Source organism: Protomyctophum parallelum (assembly GCF_964188405.1).
Source record: "Protomyctophum parallelum genome assembly, chromosome: 1".
NCBI classification, from domain to species: Eukaryota; Metazoa; Chordata; class Actinopteri; order Myctophiformes; family Myctophidae; genus Protomyctophum; species Protomyctophum parallelum.
In genome coordinates, this window is record NC_139697.1 from 96,319,684 (window position 1) to 96,343,702 (window position 24,019).

Consider the following 24,019-nt stretch of genomic DNA (forward strand, 5'->3'; position numbering starts at 1 on the left):
GGAACAATATAAGATAAAGTCACTAAAAAGGCGAGGCTCTCTCTGATCTCGGGGATAAATGAGGAGCTTCAATGCCAGCAAACGCACCCTGATCATCACGGACGGGTCACTCGCATCTAAAGGTCACTCACTCAGAGTGTTCTCAGTGTTAATAACATCGTGTCCTGCAGTAAAGCAACTATAAAGTACATTTAACCAATCTCTTCCTCGTAATAAAGTCAGATTATTTCTAGATTGCAGTACATTAATTAATACTTTTACTTACGCAATAATATTTGAGTACTTTTTTTCACCACCACTAATGTCCTGGTATGGGAACCTGACCGTTTAGACCTGAGATCGATTCTACAAATGTCTTCTAAATCCTGGAAGTTTTCTGAATAACCCACGCTTCTATATAAAAATATTTCATGTCAAGGAGCCCCAAACTTATATGTATTTGGGCACCGACCCCCATCTGAAAATATGTAGTTTTGAGCAGTGTTGTTTTTGGCAGCAAATTTCAATTTTAGTTTAGTCATAGTCATTGGACTGAAACTTCATTTAGTTTTAGTCACATTTTAGTCACCTGGAATGTCTTAGTGTTAGTCTAGTTTTAGTCGACTAAATGTCATAAGATTTTAGTCGACTAAATCTACAGTTGATTTAGTCGACTAAAATGTATATTGGCGGGTCTTGATGCCGTCGTAATGAGTGTTTTTACACTTGCTGAAAATGCAAGTGTCACAACGCGTTGCGACGCGTTGTGAGCTTGTAGATCAGCTATTTTCAGCATGCAACCAAGTGTAAAATGACTTATACTGGATCTCTTGTCCACTAGTCCCTTCCTAACATTTTAGTCTAGTTTTTATTTTCAACGAAATTGTCAGTATATTTAGTCTTAGTTTTAGTCATCGTAGCTTAGTTTTAATTTAGTTTCCATTTGTTTTTGTCAGTGAAAATAGGTAGTCGACAGGCATTTTTCGTCTTAGTTTTAGTCGACGAAAATAACACTGGTTTCGAGGACCCCCCAGAAGCAAAGATTTTAATTATGAACGTTCCCTCTGAAAGAATATATGTTCAAAGATTTGCAACACATTTTCACGATAAAAAGATATGTGGCCAAATATGTGGCCACTCTAAACGAATGGACATAATACTCTCCCCTGCAAGTGTGTGTACATGCACTGCACACATACATACATGCACAAACGCGCGCGCACACACACACACACACACACACACACACACACACACACACACACACACACACACACACACACACACACACACACACACACACACACACACACACACACATAAATGTGTTTTATGGTATTTTAGCAATTTTGGTTTTTGTGTTGCCACAATGCAAAGGCAAATTTCCCCTCTTATGCAAATGCTAATGGACAATAAAGTTGTCCTTATCTTATCTTCAGTCCTGCCTTTGTTTGTCCAGCTCTGTCCTGGTCACATTTGAATGATTATTTGCATTCTTCTTGGCAGACCCAGGAGAGCAAATTAACATTTATTGCTGCTGTTCAATATCAGATTTACGTCATGGTCAATCATAAATGGATGTAATGAATTTACAAAGGCGGAAAGTCTGTGTGTGTGTGTGTGTGTGTGTGTGTGTGTGTGTGTGTGTGTGTGTGTAATCAATATTATATCACTATTCTGATAGCTGCTATAAGCAATAATATGTCAACATTTTAATGAAATTTAATTTATGTTTTGGTATTCAGACGGCCAGCAATGAGTAAAACTCTCCCCCAAAATGAATTAGTCTCTGGGACACATCTAGGGGCCGCAACCTGCATTCAAAGATGTTCCTAGAAGACGAAAAATAAACCGGTTCAAATGACCAATCAGGAAGTAGACAGGCAAATCTACAAATGACAAAGCTTCTAGGAAAATCTTTGAATGCAGATTGTGGCCCCTATAGATGTGTCACAGAGACTGGGAGAGTTTTACCCATTGCTGGCTGTCTGAAAAAAAGAAAAGAAAAATGTATTTCAAATTTTGACATTATTGTTATTATTGCAGTTTTAACCTGCGAGTCACATTAACCCATTCTGACCTGAGATCAGATTCATACGAGGTTTCCACTGGACACACACTGGTCTGATGATTAACCCATTCTGACCTGAGATCAGATTCATACGAGGTTTCCACTGGACACACACACTGGTCTGATTAACCCATTCTGACCTGAGATCAGATTATAAAAAATGTCAGTCGTTCTTCGATTTTTCAAAAATAGCAGACCTACAAGCTCGTAGCGCACCACTCGGTGGCGCGCTATGAGCTTGTAGATCTGCTATTTTTCAATAGCTAAAGCACGACATGATGCCAACATCAAAATGGGTTCCCGTTCCACAACTCACCCACGGCGGCCACGCCAGCGATGGTGCCGATGGTGATGGCGACTATCTCCCCCGTGGACAGAGCCGGGGGCGGGGGCACCTCCTCCACCCCCTCCGTCGTGGCGGGCGTTGTGATGTCAGTGGCGGGCGTTGTGATGTCAGTGGCGGGCGTTGTGATGTCAGTGGCGGGCGTTGTGATGTCAGTGGTCGGTGTTGTGATGTTGGTGGCGGGCGGCGTTGTGATGTTAGTGGCGGGCGGTGTTGTGATGTTAGTGGCGGGCGGTGTTGTGATGTTAGTGGCGGGTGGTGTTGTGATGTTGGAGGCGGGCAGTGTTGTTGGTGGTTGGGTGGTGGTGCTGATGGTTGGTGGTTGGGCGGTGGTGCTGTTGGTTGGTGGTTGGGTGGTGGTGCTGTTGGTTGGTGGTTGGGTGGTGGAATTAGTTAGTCCTGGAATTGCATCAACACCGACACCAACACCGGTGTTGCTGGTAGCTCCACATAGTGCTGGTTGTTAAAGACAAGACCGTGATGTGATTGTGACTATAGGGCTATTAAGTTGACGATTAATCATTACACAAATACTTAGCGATTATTGCATGTTTTTTTTGCATTGAACATTGGAACGGTACAATATAATTTATAAAAGTTTGCCTTTTAGGCTTCGTAATCACAAATTGCGCATGACTAATAACTATTATACAAAGAAATCGCATTTATATATATTTTTTCATTCCAAAACATTTCCAGAATAGCGGAAACATGTCATGTTGTAAGTTTGTAGATCTGCTATTTCTGCTTTTCTTTTTAATGTTTGAAAATGTATGGACATTTTTCAACATGGAAACGACTGACGATTATGCAATAATGATTGCGATTACCGGTATCACAAATTGCGATTTGGCAATTATTTAATAATTGTGACAGGCCTAGATGTGACATAAGGTATAGCAAATTAGATTATTAATATTATTAGTTTTACATTTTGAGTTCATTAACAGTCGCTCTGTGGAAAACAATGGTATAGTATATAAACTATAATAAAGCAGTGGTTCCCAAACTTGAGAAATTCTATGTCTACCCGGGAGGCCGGGACCCAAACTAGTGAAAAAAGCAGATCTATAAGCTCACAGCACGTCGCTTCATGCTGCATTGTGAGCTTGTAGATCACCTATTTCTTCTTCTAATGTATATGGCATTTATTAGAGTTTCCTTTGATTTCTTCATGAAATCACTGAAAAAAAAAAATCTTGTTTTTAATTCATGAAATGTTTTGCTTTTTTGGCAAAGTTTTTTGAAAATGTTTTGAAATAATAATAATAACTAAAAAACTAATTTAGGAGACAAAAACGAAGGGGACCAATAACAATGTGTCCGCGAGTCTGCTTCTCGGGCCAAAAATAGCAGATCTACAAGCTCACAAGACACATATGTCTTATTAGTTATAGTTAATGTATACTTGTCATACTGTACCTGTCAAGTAGAGATGTCTCAATACTGTATCGGAAAAGTATCTATCGGCCCTTATTTGTCATTATCGGTTCATATCGGTATCGCCGAGTATGCCAGTCTAACCACCGATCCAATACAGGGGTAAGGGGTTGACTATAAGGCAGGTAAATAAAATGTTGGGGCATGTGGAGTTTGCTTTCGAGTTGCCCAAACTGCAAGTCCACATTTGAGTGAGGAGTCTGCTATTAACAACACAAAGTAAATTTCTTTTTTTTAAATTAAATTATAATCTTTGGTATCGGTATTCTGTATCGGTATCGGCAAACACAGAAATTGTGGTATCAAGATCGGATCAGGAACGAAAAAATAATAATAATAATCGGGACATCCCTACTGTCAAGTATTATTATTATCACCATCATACTGTACCTGTACAAAGCAGCAGGCAGAATGTCACTGTATACAGATTCACAGCCATCATCCCAGTTTGAACTTAAGTGGCGATGATCAGAAAGCAAGCTGACGTATACTGGGAGAGACACAGGGCGACACACACACACACACACACACACACACACACACACACACACACACACACACACACACACACACACACACACACACACACACACACACACACACACACACACACACACACACACACACACACACACACACACACACAGACACAGTCAAATAGTGTATACAGAGGTCCTCCCACACTGTGAGAACCAATAAACCAATATAGTAATAAACCAGTAAACCTATAAAGACCTATCTATTCATTAATTGTATACGATGGTGTCGTCATGCAAAGAATAGCCGTAGTCTGTAGTCTGAAAACCCACCTCTTCAGAATCCATTTTAGCCCGTAGCACCTTACAGGCGTAGCCTATTATGCAAAGGCTAAATTACGTAATTTAGATGGCATATTATATAGACATATAGCACTCTAGTCATGTATACGTAGTTTCATTGTACAGATATTCTACAGTTGGACAGAAGTTAGGTTTGCTTCTGATTCTTGATGCCTATTTCTACGTAGCCATGTGGTGTTCTTGCTTATCCTGTAAATCGCTCTGGATTAAGAGCGTCTGCTAAATGCCTGAATTGTAAATTGTAATAGTATGGGACACCATTTCGAGCCTGCCTAAATTAACATTGATTTTACAATATAAATGGGGGTCCGCGGGGCTAATTAGTGTCAATTTGGGGGTCCTTGACATGAAAACGTTTTTTCTTTTGTTTTCTACACTTTGTCTTTGATTTCAAATCATTCAAAAATAAAGGTTTCATGAATTAAAACAGAAATGCAATGATTTTTCAAAAGAATATCACGGGCTTGTGTTTGTATTTTAGGTTTTCTGTTTTATGTGTTTGTAAAAAATCTAAAATAAAGTACTGATCATAAAAAAATAAAAAATAAAGAATTTCACAGATAAAAAATGACAAATCTAAGACATAACGATAATTGGAAAACAAATGTGGTGAAAATAGCCGAACAAGCTCACAATGCGAGATCGTCTTGTTATAGATCGCCGATTTTCAGTCTGCAAGCAGGTCCCCTAAGTCTACGTATATTTATTCATAGTTCTACGTTTATTTATTACTTCCATATACGTTTAACTTTATTTCATCTTAGTTGTTGTATATCCATTCTCTACTCTTGCTTGTCTGTGATGACACCTGAATTCCCCCTGCACTTACAGGATCAAAATGAAGGTCTGTCTTTTGCCAAATAACATAATTTGACTTCTATAAGAAGCACCACTGACCTTCACGAGTCTTTCCTTAAAGGCCCCACAGAGAGCAGGGATGTAGTTGGGCCAGAACATGTCTCTCCATAAAGAAACGATGCCAATTGACCTTTTTATTTCTTTACTTTCTTTTCTTCTTCATAATGAAATAAATCTTTTGTATTTGTCACCATTAATCAGTAGGAAAAAAGGAAATGGCAGCACTTACCAGAAATGTCACTGATACACGGTACCTATATCCCGATGCGGTCTTTTACACGAATGCAGATTTTTACTTCTGTCATCTGTTTTTATTGCATTTATGGCTTTTATAACCCCTACACGCATCTCTCTCCCTCCCTCTTTGTGTGTGTTTGTGTGTGTGTGTGTGTGTGTGTGTGTGTGTGTGTGTGTGTGTGTGTGTGTGTGTGTGTGTGTGTGTGTGTGTGTGTGTGTGTGTGTGTGTGTGTGTGTGTGTGTGTGTGTGTGTGTGTGTGTGTGTGTGTGTGTGTGTGTGTGTGTGGGTGGCAATGGTGGAATCTTATCTTGCGTATCAATACTACAATATAGAAATACTCTGTTACAAGTAAACGTCCGGAATTCAAAATGTACTTGAGTAAAAGTATTGGTATCAAAATGTACAGTAGTACATTAAAGTACCAAAAGTAGAAAGTACTTTATTAAAAGTACTTGGAAACACTCAAGTAACTGAGGTACCAGCACTTGAGTAAATGTACTTGGTTACTCTCCACCACTGGTCACACCTGACTACTAATGCTAGTAGTTACAGTAGTCTCCTATCTTCACTAATGGGTGTGTTTGGGCCCACGCTAACCAGGCACACTTGACCTTGACAATCCCAGGTGATTCACCCAGAGGCGACGTGGCTTTGAGGTCAGGTTTAAAGTTAGGTTTCGTTTACCCTACCCCCTTAGATAGCATTTCTGTAGACTTAGATATAGCATCTGATACAGACTTATAGCATGTTATGTAGACAGCACTATAATTGCATTGTATATAGTCATAGCACGCCATAGTACATATGTATAGCATAGTAGTATATATATATATATAGTTTATATGTATAGTCTCATAATATAGATATTCCACTGTTACTTTCTTAGCTTACGCATGTTTTATGATAAATGCTTTTTTGTGATGTATTCCCATGCTTTTGTTCTTGCTTATTGTAAGTCGCTCTGGATTAAGAGCGTCTGCTAAATGCCTACATTGTAAATTGTAAATTGTTTAGGCATAGTTTTTGTGAAGTTAGGGTTAAAGTTAGGTTTCGTTTAGGCATAGTTTTTGTGAGGTCATGGTTAAAGTTAGGTTTCGTTTAGGCATAGTTTTTGTGAGGTTAGGGTTCGGTTGAGGCATATAACCACGCCCACCTGGGCGAAACGCCAAAGGAGGAGTTAGTCGTCCCATAGGTCGATGGAGAGGGCTCATACCCATTTGTTTGTACTGGTGGTGACATAGAAAGGTAGACCTCATTCGCCACTGTAGTTCATTGGAGTGATATGTATCTTAAAGGACCACTTTTCAACCTATCTTCATATAGGTCCTCACTAATAATCATGATAGAATGGCCCATTTTTTCCTACTCGGTCTGTGTCTCCTATAGGAGGGCTGTGGGCAGTTCAGAAACCCATCCACCAGTGACATCATCGTTAGGCAGATTTATTTTTTAAACAATCTTTTTTTCACAAAAATGTTTAGATTTTTATTATCGTGAGAACGATGGCTTCCATTTTCACATTGCAACTTTTCAGGACTAGAAAGCCTGCAGTTTCTGTTAGCTTGGATTCCCCCATCGATGATGTCACTGGTGGACGGGTTTCTGAACTGCCCACAGCCCTCCCATGAGACACAGGCTGAGTAGAAAGAAATGATTATTACTGAGGACCTATAGAGAGTATGTACATGCATGATTTTCCCATCAGGACACGCCCCCCCCTCATCTAGACTGAGTGGCAAAACATTGAGCAGCATGGAGTGTTGAAGTTTGGAAGCGCTCGTTGGAAATAACTCAACCGTCCTGTATCTAAATGTCACATAATGCAGGAGGCAGCTAAATGTGTTATTGAAAACAAGCACTTCCAAATTCTGACACTTAGAAAAATAATGAAATGCAGGGCATTTCTTGACAGAAAGTAGCTCATAACGTTTCGATGGTGGGTTTTTATGAAACTTTGCAGATAGAAAGAGGATAATTCAAGCTTTTCGTACAGCTGCAATGTTGGTGAGTTTAACATTGTTTAATGCAATCAGACAGGACTTTTCTGTTTGGATGAATGGGCTGTCAAGGCCAGAAAGTAGTTTTTTGCCACTCAGTGGGCGTTCCCGCGTAACTTCCAGGTACGATGATGTCACGCACATATACCCTCTATTATATGAAGATAGGTTGAAAAGTGGTGAAGTGGTCCTTTAAGGAGGCCGCCATATTGAGCTAAGAAAAATCACACTTGTGTGAAGTGAGGGGCGCTCCTATCATCATACAACATCATCATCACATTCCGGCCAATCACTTTTGGCGTCCTCACTTTTCTGTCGTCACCTTTTATCCTCAACTTTTTAAGCCCTCAGCCAATCAAATCATCACTATGCGATAAACACACAAAGCTGGTCATAGGATGGTTAATTGATTTACTATTATTTACTGTAAATTGATTTACTGAAATCCTGCGTCTCGCGTCCGTCACACCACCATATATGGTTGCCAATCCATCATGCCTTGTGGAGAGGACTGGATCATCACCTAGATTTGCATATATGGATCCGACCTCATCAAACCCTGTACACTCAAGACACGCTCCATATATGGCCAGTATCTGTGTGTGTGTGTGTGTGTGTGTGTGTGTGTGTGTGTGTGTGTGTGTGTGTGTGTGTGTGTGTGTGTGTGTGTGTGTGTGTGTGTGTGTGTGTGCCTCAAAGTATATCTTATAATTGAGTCCACGGACCACATCAAATGCCTACAATTAGCGACAGAAGAGATAGGAGAATTTGTCTTGCACTTTTCTTAAATATAATAGGCAAAGGTACTATGTTTACCCAGGGTAAGCTCAAGAACTTGTTTACAGCCAGGCCCTGCTCATAGAACATTTCATGGTAGGGGTTCAATGCCTTGTCCAAGGGCACTTCAACGGTGGTCATTTTAACGTGCCGGTCCGGGGATACGAACTAGCGACCTTCCGATATCAAGACCGCTCCGCAAACCGTTCGGCCACCGCTGCCCCTGCATATAGGCTAAGCAACACATAGCCTAAAATATCTAGTATGCTAGGTAAAAATGATCATAAAACCCACCACTTGAAATTTAAATTGCGCCCAGAAAAATAAAGAAATTTCACTGTATGTGCAAGTTTTATTTCCACCACTTGAACCCCATCATTAATATACTGGATATTTACTCATAAACAACTTGAATGATCATGATGCCATGTTTGGGAAACTATGTCAGATCTGTGTTTTTCAGCCCCAGATTCTTTGGTGTTTTCAGCACCCTCTGGTGGTCATATCTGGCAGACAGAGTGATATACAGGCAGAGGCAGACTGGACACCTCCTTCGGCTCTGAGGCTTCTGTGACGCACACGGAGGCTTGTCTAGCTTCGGCATGTGTCACAGAAGGGGACATTTGGTAGGACCAATCAGAGGCAAAGTGAACTTTGTACAGTTTCTCATGCCAATGAAGCTCCTTTGAATGGACTAGACCTGTAGTACGTGCCCTATATTTCAGAGCGAACATTTTTAATTAAAATATTGGCTTCTGGGGGGGTCCCTGGAACTACATATTTTGATATGTGGCCCAATAGAGATAATTCTGGGGGTCCTTGACATGAAAAAGGTTGAGCACAACTGACATAGAAACTTGGGTTTTTCAGAAAACTGTTAGGATTTAGAAACCTTCTTTTTTAATCGCCATCAGTCCAAAATGGGTTAAACAAACTGCCCCGCCGATGGGATGGTTCTGTATACATCGTACATGTATGATAGGATGGTTCTGTATGCAGTATCGTCTTGGTGTTATGTGCTCTGTGTTGTTCTTGATGTGGGTAGTGAACAGACTGATTTAGTCGACTAAAATCTTATGATATTTAGTCGACTAAAACTAGACTAACACTAAAACATTCCAGGTGACTAAAATGTGACTGAAACTAAATTAAAACTATTGAAGAGACCATGAGTAAAACTAAAATTTTGGCTGCCAAAAATTAAGGCAACACAACCAGACTGAACTGGTGTGTAACTTAAGGTGTAAGTGCCCTGGAGGGAGTGTCAATTGGAGAGAGGGGCAGCAGCAGGGCTTATGTTATGTCCCTGGCTGGGGGGGGTCTATACAGGAGAGCCATTGTCTAACATGTTAAAAAGCTGCTTTAACTCATGGGTTTTGTCCTGGTCCCCCCCCCCCCCCCCCCACTGACCAGCTGCTGGACTGTATAGATTGTCAGTATAGTATCGCCTCAGGCCTTTCCAACACTCGCACATGTTGCTCCGTGGCTACAATGTCCTCCACCTTCTTTCTGTATGTATGGGAATTAATGAATGAATTATTGTATTTAACCCATTTAAATTTATTTTTTAACCCCTGTTGGTGTTTCAAGCATTATGTTATACCTTAGCTATTGAAAAATAGCAGATCTACAAGCTCATAGTGCGGCACCGAGTGCCGCGCTACGAGCTTGTACAGTAGGTCTGCTATTTTTGAAAAATCGTGAAAATGTGGCACACATTTGGATTTGGAACGTTTGCTTCTAGGTGGGTCCATGGAACAATCGAACCTTAGACCTTCTGCCTCCAAGGCAGGCTCTCTACCCATTCATTGGTCGACCTAAAGAACCTTTATAGAAAACATAAGACAAACATAAGAGTTTACCCTCATAACGCCACAGTCTCCTCGAGGCGTTGATCTGACGGAACTGATCTGCCTAGTATTCTTAAACATAACCTCAGTAAAACTATGCCTACACGGTTAAAGCCATCCTTATTCCTAACCTTAACCTCAGTAAAACTATATGCCTAAATGGTTTAACCTAACCTTATATCCTCAGTCAACTATATCCCTAAACGGTTAAACCAGCTAGCCTTATTCCTAACCTTAACCACAGTAAAGAATGATGACAAAGCATAACCCTATTCCTAAACGTAAAACTATGCCTATATCCCTATACGTATTGCTAACCTTATTCTCAGTAAAAGAAATGATGACAAAGCATAACCCTATTCCTAAACGTAAAATTATGCCTATATCCCTAAACTTATTGCTAACCTTATTCTCAGTAAAAAAACATGATGACAAAGCATAGCCCTATTCCTAAACGTAAAACTATGCCTATATCCCTAAACTTATTGCTAACCTTATTCTCAGTAAAACAAATGCAAGGATAATAGAACCACCCCAGGAAGCGGTCGGCGTGAGGTTGGTAGAATAAAGAAATACAAATAGGGCGAGCGTGTTGTTAAGGTGAGCATTCCGTTTAGCACTCGAAGCTAATGTAATGCACTTTGTCTGTGTTCATATACGGTATATACTAGCATTAAATCACTATGCTTTGATAAACATTTGTTATTACAAATGCGTTTCAAATATGCATACATCAATTCACACAAGTTTGGCTGTACCGTGGCACTTTAAATGTTAGTTTTTAATGTGATAAAATGTTTTTAAAAAGTCTGTATAGGGGATACACTTCCTTTCTTTTACACAGATAATACTACATAGCCGTCCTTGTCCGGATATGAACTGGTTAACTTTCATAGGGCATAAAATAGAAGCACAGTCAGCAGTCTTTCATGGCATTCAAATCAACTGTAGTGTGAGTGTCCTTTTTAAATATGAGGGCAAATGTGCACCAAATCAGTGGGGTGAGGGAATCTCCTGTCAAGTGAACCAATTACAGAGCCATTTGACCGCGCCAGTGGATTCATTGTTATTCATTATTCAGTCATTATGGATTTGGGAACGTGTGTACAGGGCGGGACATATTGGGTTCTCTTGAACCGTACATTTGCATTCATCATCATTTCAGTGGTTGTAAATTAAGTCTAGTGCATGGTTCTCAAACTTTTTCATGTCAAGGACCCCCAAATTAATGTGTATTTGGCTGCAGATTCTGTGACATAGAGCCCAATATTTGTGTTTAAAACAATATTCCACATTTTTCATATTTGTTCAATATTTCTTTTTCTACAAGACCACTATTTTATTTATTTTTTCTAGATTTTTATCCCGCAATTTTTGTAACCCATTTTTTTCACCCAGTGTCAATTGTCTAATGTAGTCCTGGGCACTACACTGCCTCTGCCAACCTGGGGAGAGCAACGGACTGACCTCACACTTCCTTCATTGCATGAGGATTCCAAGCCGCTTCTTTTCACCTGACAGGGGGGTGGGGGAGTTTCCCCGGCCGGACGTAGCGCGTGGAAGGAACACATTATTCCGACCTGTTCCTTTCCCCTCCATCAGGCGTCCGGGCTGACCAGGTGGAGGCAGTATAGAGACCAGGATTACTGCATGTTTTTCTGTGAGGGTACCTACCCTAGAGGACACGGGGAGAACATGCAACTATAGCCTAACATGCACCCAGGGTATGGGCACTGCTGACGCGGAGGAGAGAACACACACCCCCACAGCGTCCCCAGAGGGAATCGAACCCAGGACCTTCTAGCTGTGAGGCCCATGGTCCACCATTGGGCCCGTCCTTCCAAAAAGTCAAAATGTCTGAATGAGGTGACACAGTCAGAAGAAGCTGTTGAGAGAATACATCTGCTCCACACTACCTGCCTCGCTGGACCCGTGGGCGGCATGTCTGCATACTGTCAAAACACACGTCTGTCGCACATGGAGGACAAGAAGCTGAAGGGCATGAAGGACGTGCATTTGTTGTTGGTGGAACAGGGACGTGCAGAGAGTGTTGGAGAGGCATGGGCTGATAATAGCAGATCTAAAAGCTTGTGAGCTTGTAGATCAGCTATTTTCGGGGAGCAATCCAGCACTCACAGCAAAATGCTGTGTTCAAGTTCAGGAGACTAAGCAATTCTCCTGAATGCTGCCTTCCGGTATGATATGGCATGGAAAGGAGAGGAGGGCATTTGCATTTCTTTCACCATATAGTAAATGCTGCATTTGTGGTCTGGAAAGTTGGTTATACTGTATATGTGTGCACATCCCTGTCGTGGACTATACAGCTCAGCTTTCAACACCATCCTCTCAGGCAAGACTGAGAGAGCTAGAGCTACACCCAAGTATGTGCGAGCTCCTGTGGAACCGCCGCCAGGTGGTGAGAATGGGGTATCACATCCGACGACACCCCGGCCCTCAGCGCTGGAGCCCCCCCAAGGATCCGTGCTGACTGCTGAGCTCCAGTGTTTATTTTAACGGAATTGTTTCATTTAGATTTAGTCCGTTTTTGAATCAAATGTAATTTAGTTTTAGTCATACTTTTAGTCATCTGAAATGTTTTATTGTGACTATACATACCACAATTCAACTAAATCTACAGTTTGTTTAGTCGACTAAAATGTGTTTTGGCGGGACTTGATGACATCGTAATGCCTGATTTTACACTTTTTTTTTACACTATAGCCTATCTACAGTACAAGCTCCACGCCGCGTTGTGAGCTTGTAGATCTGCTATTTTCAGAATGCAACCACAAAATTGTCACTATAAATTTAGTCTCAGTTTTATAGTCATCATAATTAGTTTTTTATTTAGTTTCAGTCGGTGGCCCTCTGGTGAACCGAGTCACGGATGTCTTTCTTTGATTCCTGACACCACCACCCCACACACTTTCTTTTCTTTCTCTGTCTGGAAATCAAAAATGATGGAGCTTGTTGCACAAAAACAAATTTCACACACTGTTTTACACCTGTAAACCTGTGATGTGACAAAGAGTAGTAGTAGTAGTAGTAGTAGTAGTAGCAGTAGCAGCAGTATCTGGATCTGTATCGGATCTAAGCCCTGATGCCTTGTGGGTGCACACATGCGTACATGTTTTGGATGTTGCTGTGTGTAATACAGCACATTGGTCAATCTCGATTGTTTTAAATGGTGCTCTATAAATAAAGCTGGGTTTGATTCGATGAGGCCTCCTGCTCTCTCTACTGTATACGACATGACAAAAGGTCTCCAATGATGCCTCAGTGACTTTGAAGACGTCCTCTAGGTGTGTACTAGTGTACACAGTGGGGAGCGCGGGATGCGGTGTCTTATATAGGGGACAGTGAGTCCTCATGGTGATAACACCGCTGCATTGATTTTGCTCAGCCGAACATCGGAGAACAGTTGTTTGGTCGTCTCTCTGTGAACATCGGAGATGTTAATCACGTTGTCGGGAGTCACTCTGAACATCGCAGTCATTAGCGCCCTTTTTTTTTTCTTTTTACAAAGCCTGTTCAAGTGGGGAAACGTTGCCGTGTCAATTGTCATTCCGCATCGATGTCTCGTGTAAATTGTACAGACACGGAACAGGGGATGTGTTGTTCCGCCGTTTGACTTCATCGTGAATTAAATTTATACCGGAGGTATAGTCACAGAGTCTGTGGGAAAGGGACACAAGGATTACCACAAGGGCCTGCCGGCCGGGCCCCCGGGGGCCCAAGAGCTCAGGATTGAATGTCCTGCCAAGTGAATTGTCGCTGTTATTAACTTTGCGTTTCTTGCTAGATGGTCATTCAAGTCAATATCAGACTCAGAGCCCCAAAAGGTCCTATACTGAAATTGAAAGAATAGCCCAGTTTGTAGATCACAAGAAAGAACGCTTCATGATACCTTTTTAGTGCATGCTTGCGCATCCTGCTGGATTATTATCTATGGCAGTGGTTCAAAGTGGGGTCCGGACGGGGACCCCCCGGGGTCCTTGAGGGAGTTCCTTTGGTCCCCTGCAGCTAAATGATAGTTTGGAACCAACTGGACCCTTATGGGTCTGTAACTCAGAGAGTGTACAGATTTGTACACTCTCTGAGTTAAATTAACATTGATTTTACAGCATAAATTGGGGTCCCAGAGATAGAAATGCCATTAAATGGAGGTCTGTAGACTAATAATATGCATGTCAAACTGGGGGTCCTTGACATGAAAAGATTTGGTTCTCCACCTTTTCAAGCTGTGACGCCCCAAAACAATAGTATTTGAACTGGGGTCCCCCCACCTTGACAAGTAGTTGGCAGTTGAGGCATTCAATTTAGTTTGACTCGGTTCCACAGATACATTTACTATAGTCTGTGCCCTAGGGGCCAATAATCGTCTCATAATCGTGCATGCTCACCTGATGAATGCCTCTTTGTTTGGGTTTTTTCATAAGGCATGTCAAATCATACCCATCTGATTGTTTAATTTTTTTTGTCGTATTTAAGGAAACGTGTCAATGTAAATAACTTGTGTTTTAACTGACGTCTGTTTGTTGGTGAAAACGGGAAGTGAACCAGTTCATCCTGTGGCTGTCTTGAGTGACTGTCTGTCAGAGACCGGTTCTGCTCGTGAACCGCTCCCATCTCCCACTGAGAGAACTGTATTTTTTAATCATCAGAGTTACTGTCTGTGACTCCTGCTAGGGACTAGGACAGGGGTCACTGTCTGTGTCTCCTGCTAGGGACTAGGGCAGGGGTCACTGTCTCTGTCTCCTGCTAGGGACTAGGACAGGGGTCACTGTCTGTGACTCCTGCTAGGGACTAGGGCAGGGGTCACTGTCTGTGTCTCCTGCTAGGGACTAGGGCAGGGGTCACTGTCTGTGACTCCTGCTAGGGACTAGGGCAGGGGTCACTGTCTGTGTCTCCTGCTAGGGACTAGGGCAGGGGTCACTGTCTGTGTCTCCTGCTAGGTACTAGGGCAGGGCTGTCTGTGACTCCTGCTAGGGACTAGGGCAGGGGTGTCTGTGACTCCTGCTAGGGACTAGGGCAGGGGTGTCACTGTCTGACTCCTTCTAGGGACTAGGGCAGGGGTGTCACTGTCTGTGACTCCTGCTAGGGACTAGGGCAGGGGTTTATAGGGACTAGGGCAGGGGTGTCTGTGACTCCTGCTAGGGACTAGGGACTAGGGCAGGGGTGTCCAAACCTTTTTCCTATGGGGCCATTTATGCCTGACGTCGACATTTTGTCTTCTTAATCATGACTATTTTCTGAAAAACCTCATGTTTCTATATCAGTGGTTCTCAATATTTCATGTCAAGGACCCCAAAAATTATATGTAACATGCCACCGAAAATATGTTGTTCCAGGGACCTCACCAGAAGCAAAGCTTTGAGTTAAAAACCTTCGCTCCGAAAGAATATATATTCAAAGATTTGCACCACATTTTCACGAGTAAGAAAAAAAAAGCAGATCTATGAGCTTGTGGATCTGCTTTTTTCAATGGCATAATGCTTAAAACACCAAAAGGGGTTACCGTCCTGAATGGGTTAAAACACCCAAGGGCCAACTACATAATTTAGCCTTTTAGATTTAAACGATTCTATTTAACTATCATCATCATCATCAATATTTAATATCAATGGTCTTTTGTCAGGTGTGTGTTCTGTGAACAAAAAGTGTATTATTTCCAGCCTTATGTCACATTACCAAATGTAATCAACCAATACAAGGAAAAAGGACCACTGACAAATTACACTCTGGGAAATACGTTAATGTAAAAATGTCCCATACTGTTGGGGCGGGCCGTTCATAATACAATTCCGTATAAGATTCGCCCCCGGGGCCGCATTTGGCCCGCAGGCTGCACTTTGGACACAGCTGGACTAGGGAGAGGTTCAGAATGTTGCCCTTCTGTGAACTGTCAATGGTCACCGTTTGATTGAAATATAAAAGCACAGGATAGTACAACTCCAATGCTAAAGGGTTTGAACCCAAGAAAGCTTGTAGGCTTATATGGCTTGTTTCTGCATGGGGGTATCGATGGAATCCTAAATATTTCCGTGCGAGTTTTCTCTGCGGGTTTTCCCACTCTGTTCTGGTTCCTTCACAGTAAACTTTACTCCTCGGTGTTCATTTAAATCTGGGAGCATTCAAATGTAACCAAATGGACCCGGTTATAAAGGGTCCATTTGGTTACATTTGAATGCTCAAAATGAACTCTGTGCACTTTACTTGTGTTTGCGCGTCCAGATAAAGTCCAGTATGAATCCTGCTGAGCTCTGCAGTGGCCTTGTGGTTAGAGTTCAGGGGGTTCAATCGATCGATGGGAAGTAACTAAGCTTAAGTACTGTACAATGTTGAGGTATTTCTACTTTACTTGAGTATTTCCAATTTCCAATACTTTTACTTACCACTACATACTGTACCGCTAGCGCTACATCTCAGATCCAAATACTCCACTACACTTAGCCGACATGAAGACTTGAGTTACTAGTTACTTTGTAGATTTAGGCGACATACCAGCATCATGTCCAGGGGGGTGCACAGTACTTGTACATCGATGGCTGGGGGATGTATTTGTACATCAATCTGCTTCGCGCTAAAAGGAAACAGGACATTGGCTCCTTGCCTATAGGACCACATGGTGCGAGAACTGTTGGTTCCCAAGGCTACTCGGTAACTTACTTCTGAATTCCACGGAACCAACCCTTCAGCCATTTTAGCTTGGAAGCTCAAGCTGCCATAATATTATGCCTATAGGGAAGAAGAGTGCACATCCTGTGGCCTCCAATGAGGATATCTTTAAAGGTCACTTAAAAATCTACATAATACAATATTCAAACAGTGAGTAGCCTATAATGTATAAAGTCAACAATGTCGATCATTATAGCTTTGTGCAAACATTTGGGATGGCTATTAAGCATTACAAAAACGGCAATATAAAAAAAACTGTACGCATCTAATTATAAATCTGAATCAAAATGAAATTAATCGGAAAAAAATAATAAAGCCTTTCTTTCCTCCTGTGAAATTGTTCAATACTGTATTCTGCCTTTTGGTCACCAGATGGCGATATCCAGCGGAATGCATTATGAATGAAGCAGAGATGAGCACAAAGCCAAGGGCCCTCGAAGGACAAAACAATAATAAATGTCATTCGTAATAATTCTGTGTGTAAATACACCTTTTTTTTTAGAGCCCGATGCAGGCCATAAACAACTTGACGGTACCGGCCACGCTCAATAAAAGCCTAAAAGCCCTCACCTCACGTCTCAGAAATCACATTAAAAGCCGTATTCATTCGCTCGTCCCTTTGGTGCATAAGTGGGTTACAGTACGTGCTCAAAGGAGAACTTCAGTGCGTTCCGATGCGCGGAGCTCAAGTTGTTAACAATGAAATGTTACAATAACGGGGACCATCACGCTGACACCTTGGATGAATAATTTAAAGCTGAACTCTTAACTGGCATCAATCACACGTTGGCCTACTCATACACAGACTTGTGCAGTCAAAAACAATGTGGCTCATTGATCGTTTTATTGCATATATGCTGCTGTAGTCTTCATTTTTCTTTTATGATAATGTCTTTTGTCATTCCCATCATGGGGCTGCTGTAGCATCATGACTGCCTGGTACAGAGTGCAGTGGATGGTTTCTTCAGAAAAGTGGGTCTCGTTTTTTCATGGTATCCCATGTAGCCCACTGGTTCTCAAACGTTTTCATGCGAAGGACCACCGAAATGACACGCCTATGCATTTGGCAATGGCCGCGGACCCCTATCTCAAATATCTTGTGCATGCTATTCTTGTGTGATATTTTTGCCACGAACATGCAAAACAAGTGATCAATGATATTACCAGAACACAAATGTATAGCTTACAGTACTAATTGACTCTTGACGTGTCATAGTGTCTACTCTATCCCACTGCGCTACACATTTTAAAATAAGTCATCTACAAGCTCACAACACATTACGGCATGTTGTGACCTTGTAGATCAGCAATTGTCCTTTCTTCTTATTATAACATGCCCAAAATTGGGATGTCAGGGTTAAAGTAGTTAGCTATATAGTTACCCAACTTACCCAGCAAGACTGGGAAGTTATCCACTGTACACTGGCAGGTGGCCGTCCTGAGACAGGCATTATATGTGGCATAATGCATGGTCCAAGTATATTCCATGTTTGGGATTTCAATAAATGGGTCTTATACAGTAAGTAGGCTACAGTTGCAGTCCGAGAAAGGGACACTTAGCTGCAAAGGTGAATGGGTGCGCAGTATAATCATATTAGGTTATTGCAGATGGCCTTTCAGAGGACAGTGTTACTTGGGGTCATGAGGAGAGGAAGTTCTACAAGCTAAACTAGTTTTGTGTTTGTCAACGTAGCTTAAATAGTTGTGGCGTCAATTAAGGTGTGGTACTGTACTCTACTGTATGTTGATGAGAAACTATACAGATGACAATGGAAACATACCTGAGATTCAAAACAGATAATTAAGTACATGATGAGTGATTAATGAAGGCCATGTCAGGAGTGCAGTGTCACAATAGTATAGTTTGATTGGGGTGCCCCAACCTTGATCAGAGCTGAGGCGGAGGTCTGAGGATCAAGGGTTTCCATGAATTATGCTTGTTGAGTGTTATTATGATTTAGTTGTAATTGCAATTTGACACTTTGAAACACTCTAACTATTTACTTGTCCAGTTCTGCCCTGCTGGAGCCTCCTGCTGTATTTAGGTGTTTTCACTGTTTGTTTTGGGCCTTGGCAGACCAAAAACATGAGAGGGCCCCCCCCCCCCCCCCCTCAGGCAATGTGTTTCTGCAGGTAGGCCTACACACTGGTGTGCAGTCTTATGTTAATTAGCCATGGCTTTATCTGTATCCCGCACCCACCCACACTGTGGAATCATCTCCCATTACACATTAAAGGTAAGCCCCACCATTGAGATCTTTAAATGCAAACTGAAGACACACCTATTTACTCTTGCCTTTGGCTTTAACACAGTTTCAGGTCATTGTATGTTGCCGTTTGTTGTTGTCGTTTTGTCTATAAGGTCTACCATTATGTTGCTCTTGTCTTTTGGAAAGCACTTTAGGTATGTCTTTAAATGTTTTGATGAATTGAACAATGTGGACCCTGTTGTAAACAAGTGTAATGCTTAATTGGGTCGTCCACTCACAGTTGACAGTCTTTGTATTGAGTTTGTGCTTAAAATGTACTGTAAATTCTACAAACTGTTAATAAATATTTCAATCAATCAATCAAAAAGGTCAACTGCTGCTGTTTTTAAATGTGCTATATATAAATAAATACACTTGACTTGACAGTGGATTGGAACCCACAACCTCTGCGGTGGGCATGCAGGGGCTCCAAAGCTCTATTTCATTCTAAAAGTAGTGGTCTCTCCGGCTCTCTAATAAACAGAAAACACATTTCCAGGTGGGTCATCGATTTCACCCGGTCAGCAAAGAGAACTCATTTATCAGACAATTTTATAGTGTTCCAATTCTGTCTGCTCACTGCTTTGTTTCTTCCAATTCCACTTGTTTGTCCCGTAGGGGGTATTCTCTCTCTCTCTCTCTCTTGATTGGAGGAAATTGGTATACCGACCTGAAAATGTCGGTATATGTTCCATAGTTTTGTACTTTTTCTGTTTTGTATGTGTCTATAGAGTTAACATTAGTCTAGTAGTATAGACCCCCAGGTGTGGTTATAATATGCAAATGGTTGAATCATGAAAGCCTTCGAGTCAAAAGGCCAAATCGAAAAAGCACCGCTTTTAGTCCGGCAGCCGAGGTGGACGGGTGGGAAATTTGGTCTTTTTTTTATTGGCCTAAAATATTGTCTATATACATATACATTCATGAATCCACTTGCTGACCGGCTGAACGTATTGGGCAAATTTTTTTTATAGGGGTTTCTTTTTTTTAATTTTTTTTTTTTTTTTATCCCACGATTTTGTAACCCATTTTTCACCCCTGTGTCAATCATCTAATGTGATCCTGGGCTCTACACACCCTCCACCAACCTAGTCCCCATATATGGGGGACAAGGGGAGAGCAACGGACTTGAACTCATGCTTCCTACCATTAACATCCTATATGGCAGGCAAACATGTCAAACTTTCCCTTTGCTTTAAGTAGCATGTGACATGTCAAACTAGGGGGTTTTAATGATTCTGAATCCATTCCAAGTATTAGTTTTGCACAAAATACACTCCTTGGGCTAAAAACAGCCATAGACATCATGCCCAAAATGTGCTGACCTCATCACATTTTGGGCAAGTGGCTAGGGCTGCCTTACATTGTGAGTGACCAGGCTTTTCTTTTCGCAGTTAAGTAAGCCTGGGACCGAGGCTATAGTAAAAATGTTGGTTATATATTTTTTAATATGCTTTTTCTATTCTATATAGATTACCATCAGAGAACATCAGTCAATCAATCAGTATGCATATATGTACGCACAGGGTGGGACAATTCACTTACCTTCTGATTCGATACGATATCGATAGGCTACCTATAGGGTTCCGGGTTCGATTCATATTGGATTCTTATTTATATTGCGATTTAATTCGATATTGTGATTTATTGTGATTTTTGCCCCCACGTTACTCATTTTTTTTTATATGCTACTAGAACATTTAAAACAAACAATATAAACCAGGGGTTTTCAATAGGTGGTCCGTGGACCACTGGTGGTCCGTGGAGGTATTGCATGTGGTCCCTGACCATGCATTTAGTAATGTAGCAAAGTGAAGTGTAGATTTTGTATTTTCTTCCACGGAACAGTGCACTAAACGTCTGTGCACTCACTGTTCCGTGGAAGTGCGTCAATGTTATCAGAATTACTGGGAAGTCTGAGGTTAAGAAATTCCACAGAAAAGGCAGTTAGAATCTCAAGAAGGGTGAAGTGTACCAGCTTGCCTGATTGAGTCATCATTATTACGAAATGTGCCCATATAATCATGTCATCATGTGCTATATCTTGCACGTATTTGCCATTTTTACTATATATATATATATATATTACTATTATTAAAATAGTTCAAATAGCCGATAATAGCCATAATGTATGGATGTAGATCTGCTTAGGGATAAAGGTTATAGGGCCAAGATATAGGGCCACATGTGTCAGTACGGTATATCAGTTAAGTCCGTGGACCATCGTTTGAGAAACAGTATAAGACATGGGTTTTCAACTGGTGGTCCGTGGACCACTGGTGGTCCGTGAAGGTATGGCATGTGGTCGCTGATCATGCATTTAGTATGTTGGAAAGTATTCTGTAGGCGTATGATGAGTTGATGACGCATCAATGTTGTCAGTTACTGGGAAGTCGGACGCCAAGAACTTCCACAGAAAAGGGAGTTAGAATTTCAAGGGAAAGTAGGTATACCGGATTGCCTGGTTGAGTCACCATTATAAAGAAATATAATGTAATACTCAATACTCAATGTAATGTCTGCTCACTGCTCGTCATGCATAAATTGCAATGAACAGCATCATGAGTTTAATATGGAAGGTTCATTTCCCCCCATATCCCCCTCCTCCCAACACAACAGTGGTCCCCAGGTTGATTCTCAGTCAGGGTGGTGGTCCCTGGTTCATAATCAGTTGAAAACCCCTGATATAAACTATGACAAGTTGAATCATATACACTTCAATGCAGCCAGATAACGTCTGACTGTCAGTGTCGTGAAACTAATAATAATAATAATAATAAAAACCATTCGATTTTAAATTAAAAACCGCAATATTTAAGTGAATCGATTTTTTTTTGCCCCACCCCTAATATATAGGCCTACCTACCCTAGTACCCACTACCCACCCACCCTCTGTAACATGATGGATGGAAGTTTGGAACAGAATCATTAATAAAATAAAAGACTCATTCAAAAAGAGCAGCTCCCCCATCGCCACCATCATCACCCTGTCTGTGGCGCTGCTGAGGCAAGGGGAAACGCCGCTGCATGCATGCGCTTTAACTGAGCTGAACTGGGTGACTGCATGGCTATCGGTGGCGTGAGCGGCTAAAAAGCGTCCAGTAAGCAGCAGCAGCACCCACCACACACACACACACACGCACGCACGCACGCACGCACATAGCCGTTCATTCAGGCAGCACGCACTGGAGGAGGCACAGGAGCTTTAGCACCGTACGTACGGCGGTCGGGAATCCACATAACACACACAACAGCGAACATGAAAGGATGATTTAACGTGGCGTCGTTCCGTGTTTGTTTCCATCTCCTGCCTGGCCGCAGCAGAGACAGAGGAGTGTGAGGAGGAGGAGAAGGAGGAGAAGGGAGAGAGAGACACAAGAGGAGGAGGAGGAGAAGAACCGGTACCGGCAGATCCTTAAAAAAAAACACCGTCCAGGATATCAGATCAGACAGACAGACCGACACCGTTACCGGGCCGCAGACCGACGGACGCACCGACGGACGGACGGACGGAGCACTGCACTGCACTCGTCTCGGGACATTTGTAAAAAAAAAAAAAAAGCGGGCCGGGCCGGCCAGGCAGTGCAGTCCAGGACTCCAGGATGTTGCAAGTTCTGGCTTGCGGCATCGTAGTTTTCCCCGGTCTGTTCTTCGCCTTTCGGAGGCTCATTCTCCCGTCCATCTTCCCGCGGTGGTCCGATGCCGACGTGGTGCTGGTCAGCGAGAGGTGAGCGAGGGGGGAGAGAGAGGGGGGGGGGGGGGGGGGGGGGGGACGCGACGAAAAGGTCGTTTTTTATTTTATTTATCACCGTTTGGGTTGTGGTGTGTGGGAATGAATAACGGTTGGAATACGGACGGTGCATGGTGGTGGTGGTGTAGAGGCTATGAATGATATTAGCTAAACCCCATTAGCCGGTATGCTTGCTCTGTGTGTGTGTGTGTGTGTGGGGGGGGGGTATCTATTATTATATTAATAACATTGTAACCACATTGTAGACTAATATATAACGCATAGCGATAGATAACGCAGATATGGTTGTAGCATATAATATAGGCCGATATATTTGAACGGGGAGCTCAGCATCCACCACATTGTGTGTGTGTGTGTGTGTGTGTGTGTGTTTAAATGCCTCGTTGTCGTACTCCGTCGCTCGGTAGTGCATGCGACCCGGTCGGCGTCGTTCGCCGACACACAATGCAAGCGAACGAGCGAGCGAGCGACGCTAATACGCTGTCAATGCGTTGTTCGCTTGCAGAGATCTGTTTGTGTTCGGCTAGCGTCGCGACATGCACTGTCTGTCTGCACGCCGGTCGGTGGCGACCTGTCCTGGCTGAATGCTCTTCATTATTTTTAGGGGGAGCGTGTGTGTGTGTGTGTGTAGCAGGCAGTCCGATCATCTGTCTGCCGAGTAATGTGTGGGTGTTTCTGAGAATTAACATAGTAACACCCCCCCCCCCCCCCAATAAACAACAAATAACACATATAATAGCAGCGTTACCTGGGGGGGGGGGGGGGGGGGGGGGGGGGGGGTAGCTTGCAGCCCTATATCAGATGATGATATGTGTGTGTGGTGTTCTGTATGTGTTGTTCTTGTTTGTGTGAGGTGGTGGTATGACGACACCACACACACACACACACACACACACACACACACACACACACACGGGTGCAGTGGGGTCACTGTTTTCAATGCTCATTT

At 42.3% G+C, this 24,019-nt stretch overlaps 2 protein-coding genes across 2 annotated transcripts in view; one reads left to right on the forward strand and one right to left on the reverse strand.

Moving 5' to 3' along the window:
• Positions 1–8,641: 8,641 nt before the first annotated feature.
• The window catches only part of LOC310866910 (transmembrane protein 47-like), a 217,382-nt gene continuing 202,004 nt past the window's right edge, over positions 8,642–24,019 (reverse strand). The window contains exon 4 of the transcript XR_014569968.1: positions 8,642–8,759. The gene's annotated coding sequence lies outside the window, so the exon portion shown is untranslated. The remainder of the gene's footprint in view (positions 8,760–24,019) is intronic.
• Positions 22,500–24,019, forward strand: part of tlcd3a (TLC domain containing 3A) — a 62,225-nt gene continuing 60,705 nt past the window's right edge. Inside the window, exon 1 of the mRNA XM_083776677.1 lies at positions 22,500–23,046. Coding sequence (XP_083632803.1) covers positions 22,922–23,046 — 125 coding nt within the window. The 5' untranslated portion in view covers positions 22,500–22,921. The remainder of the gene's footprint in view (positions 23,047–24,019) is intronic.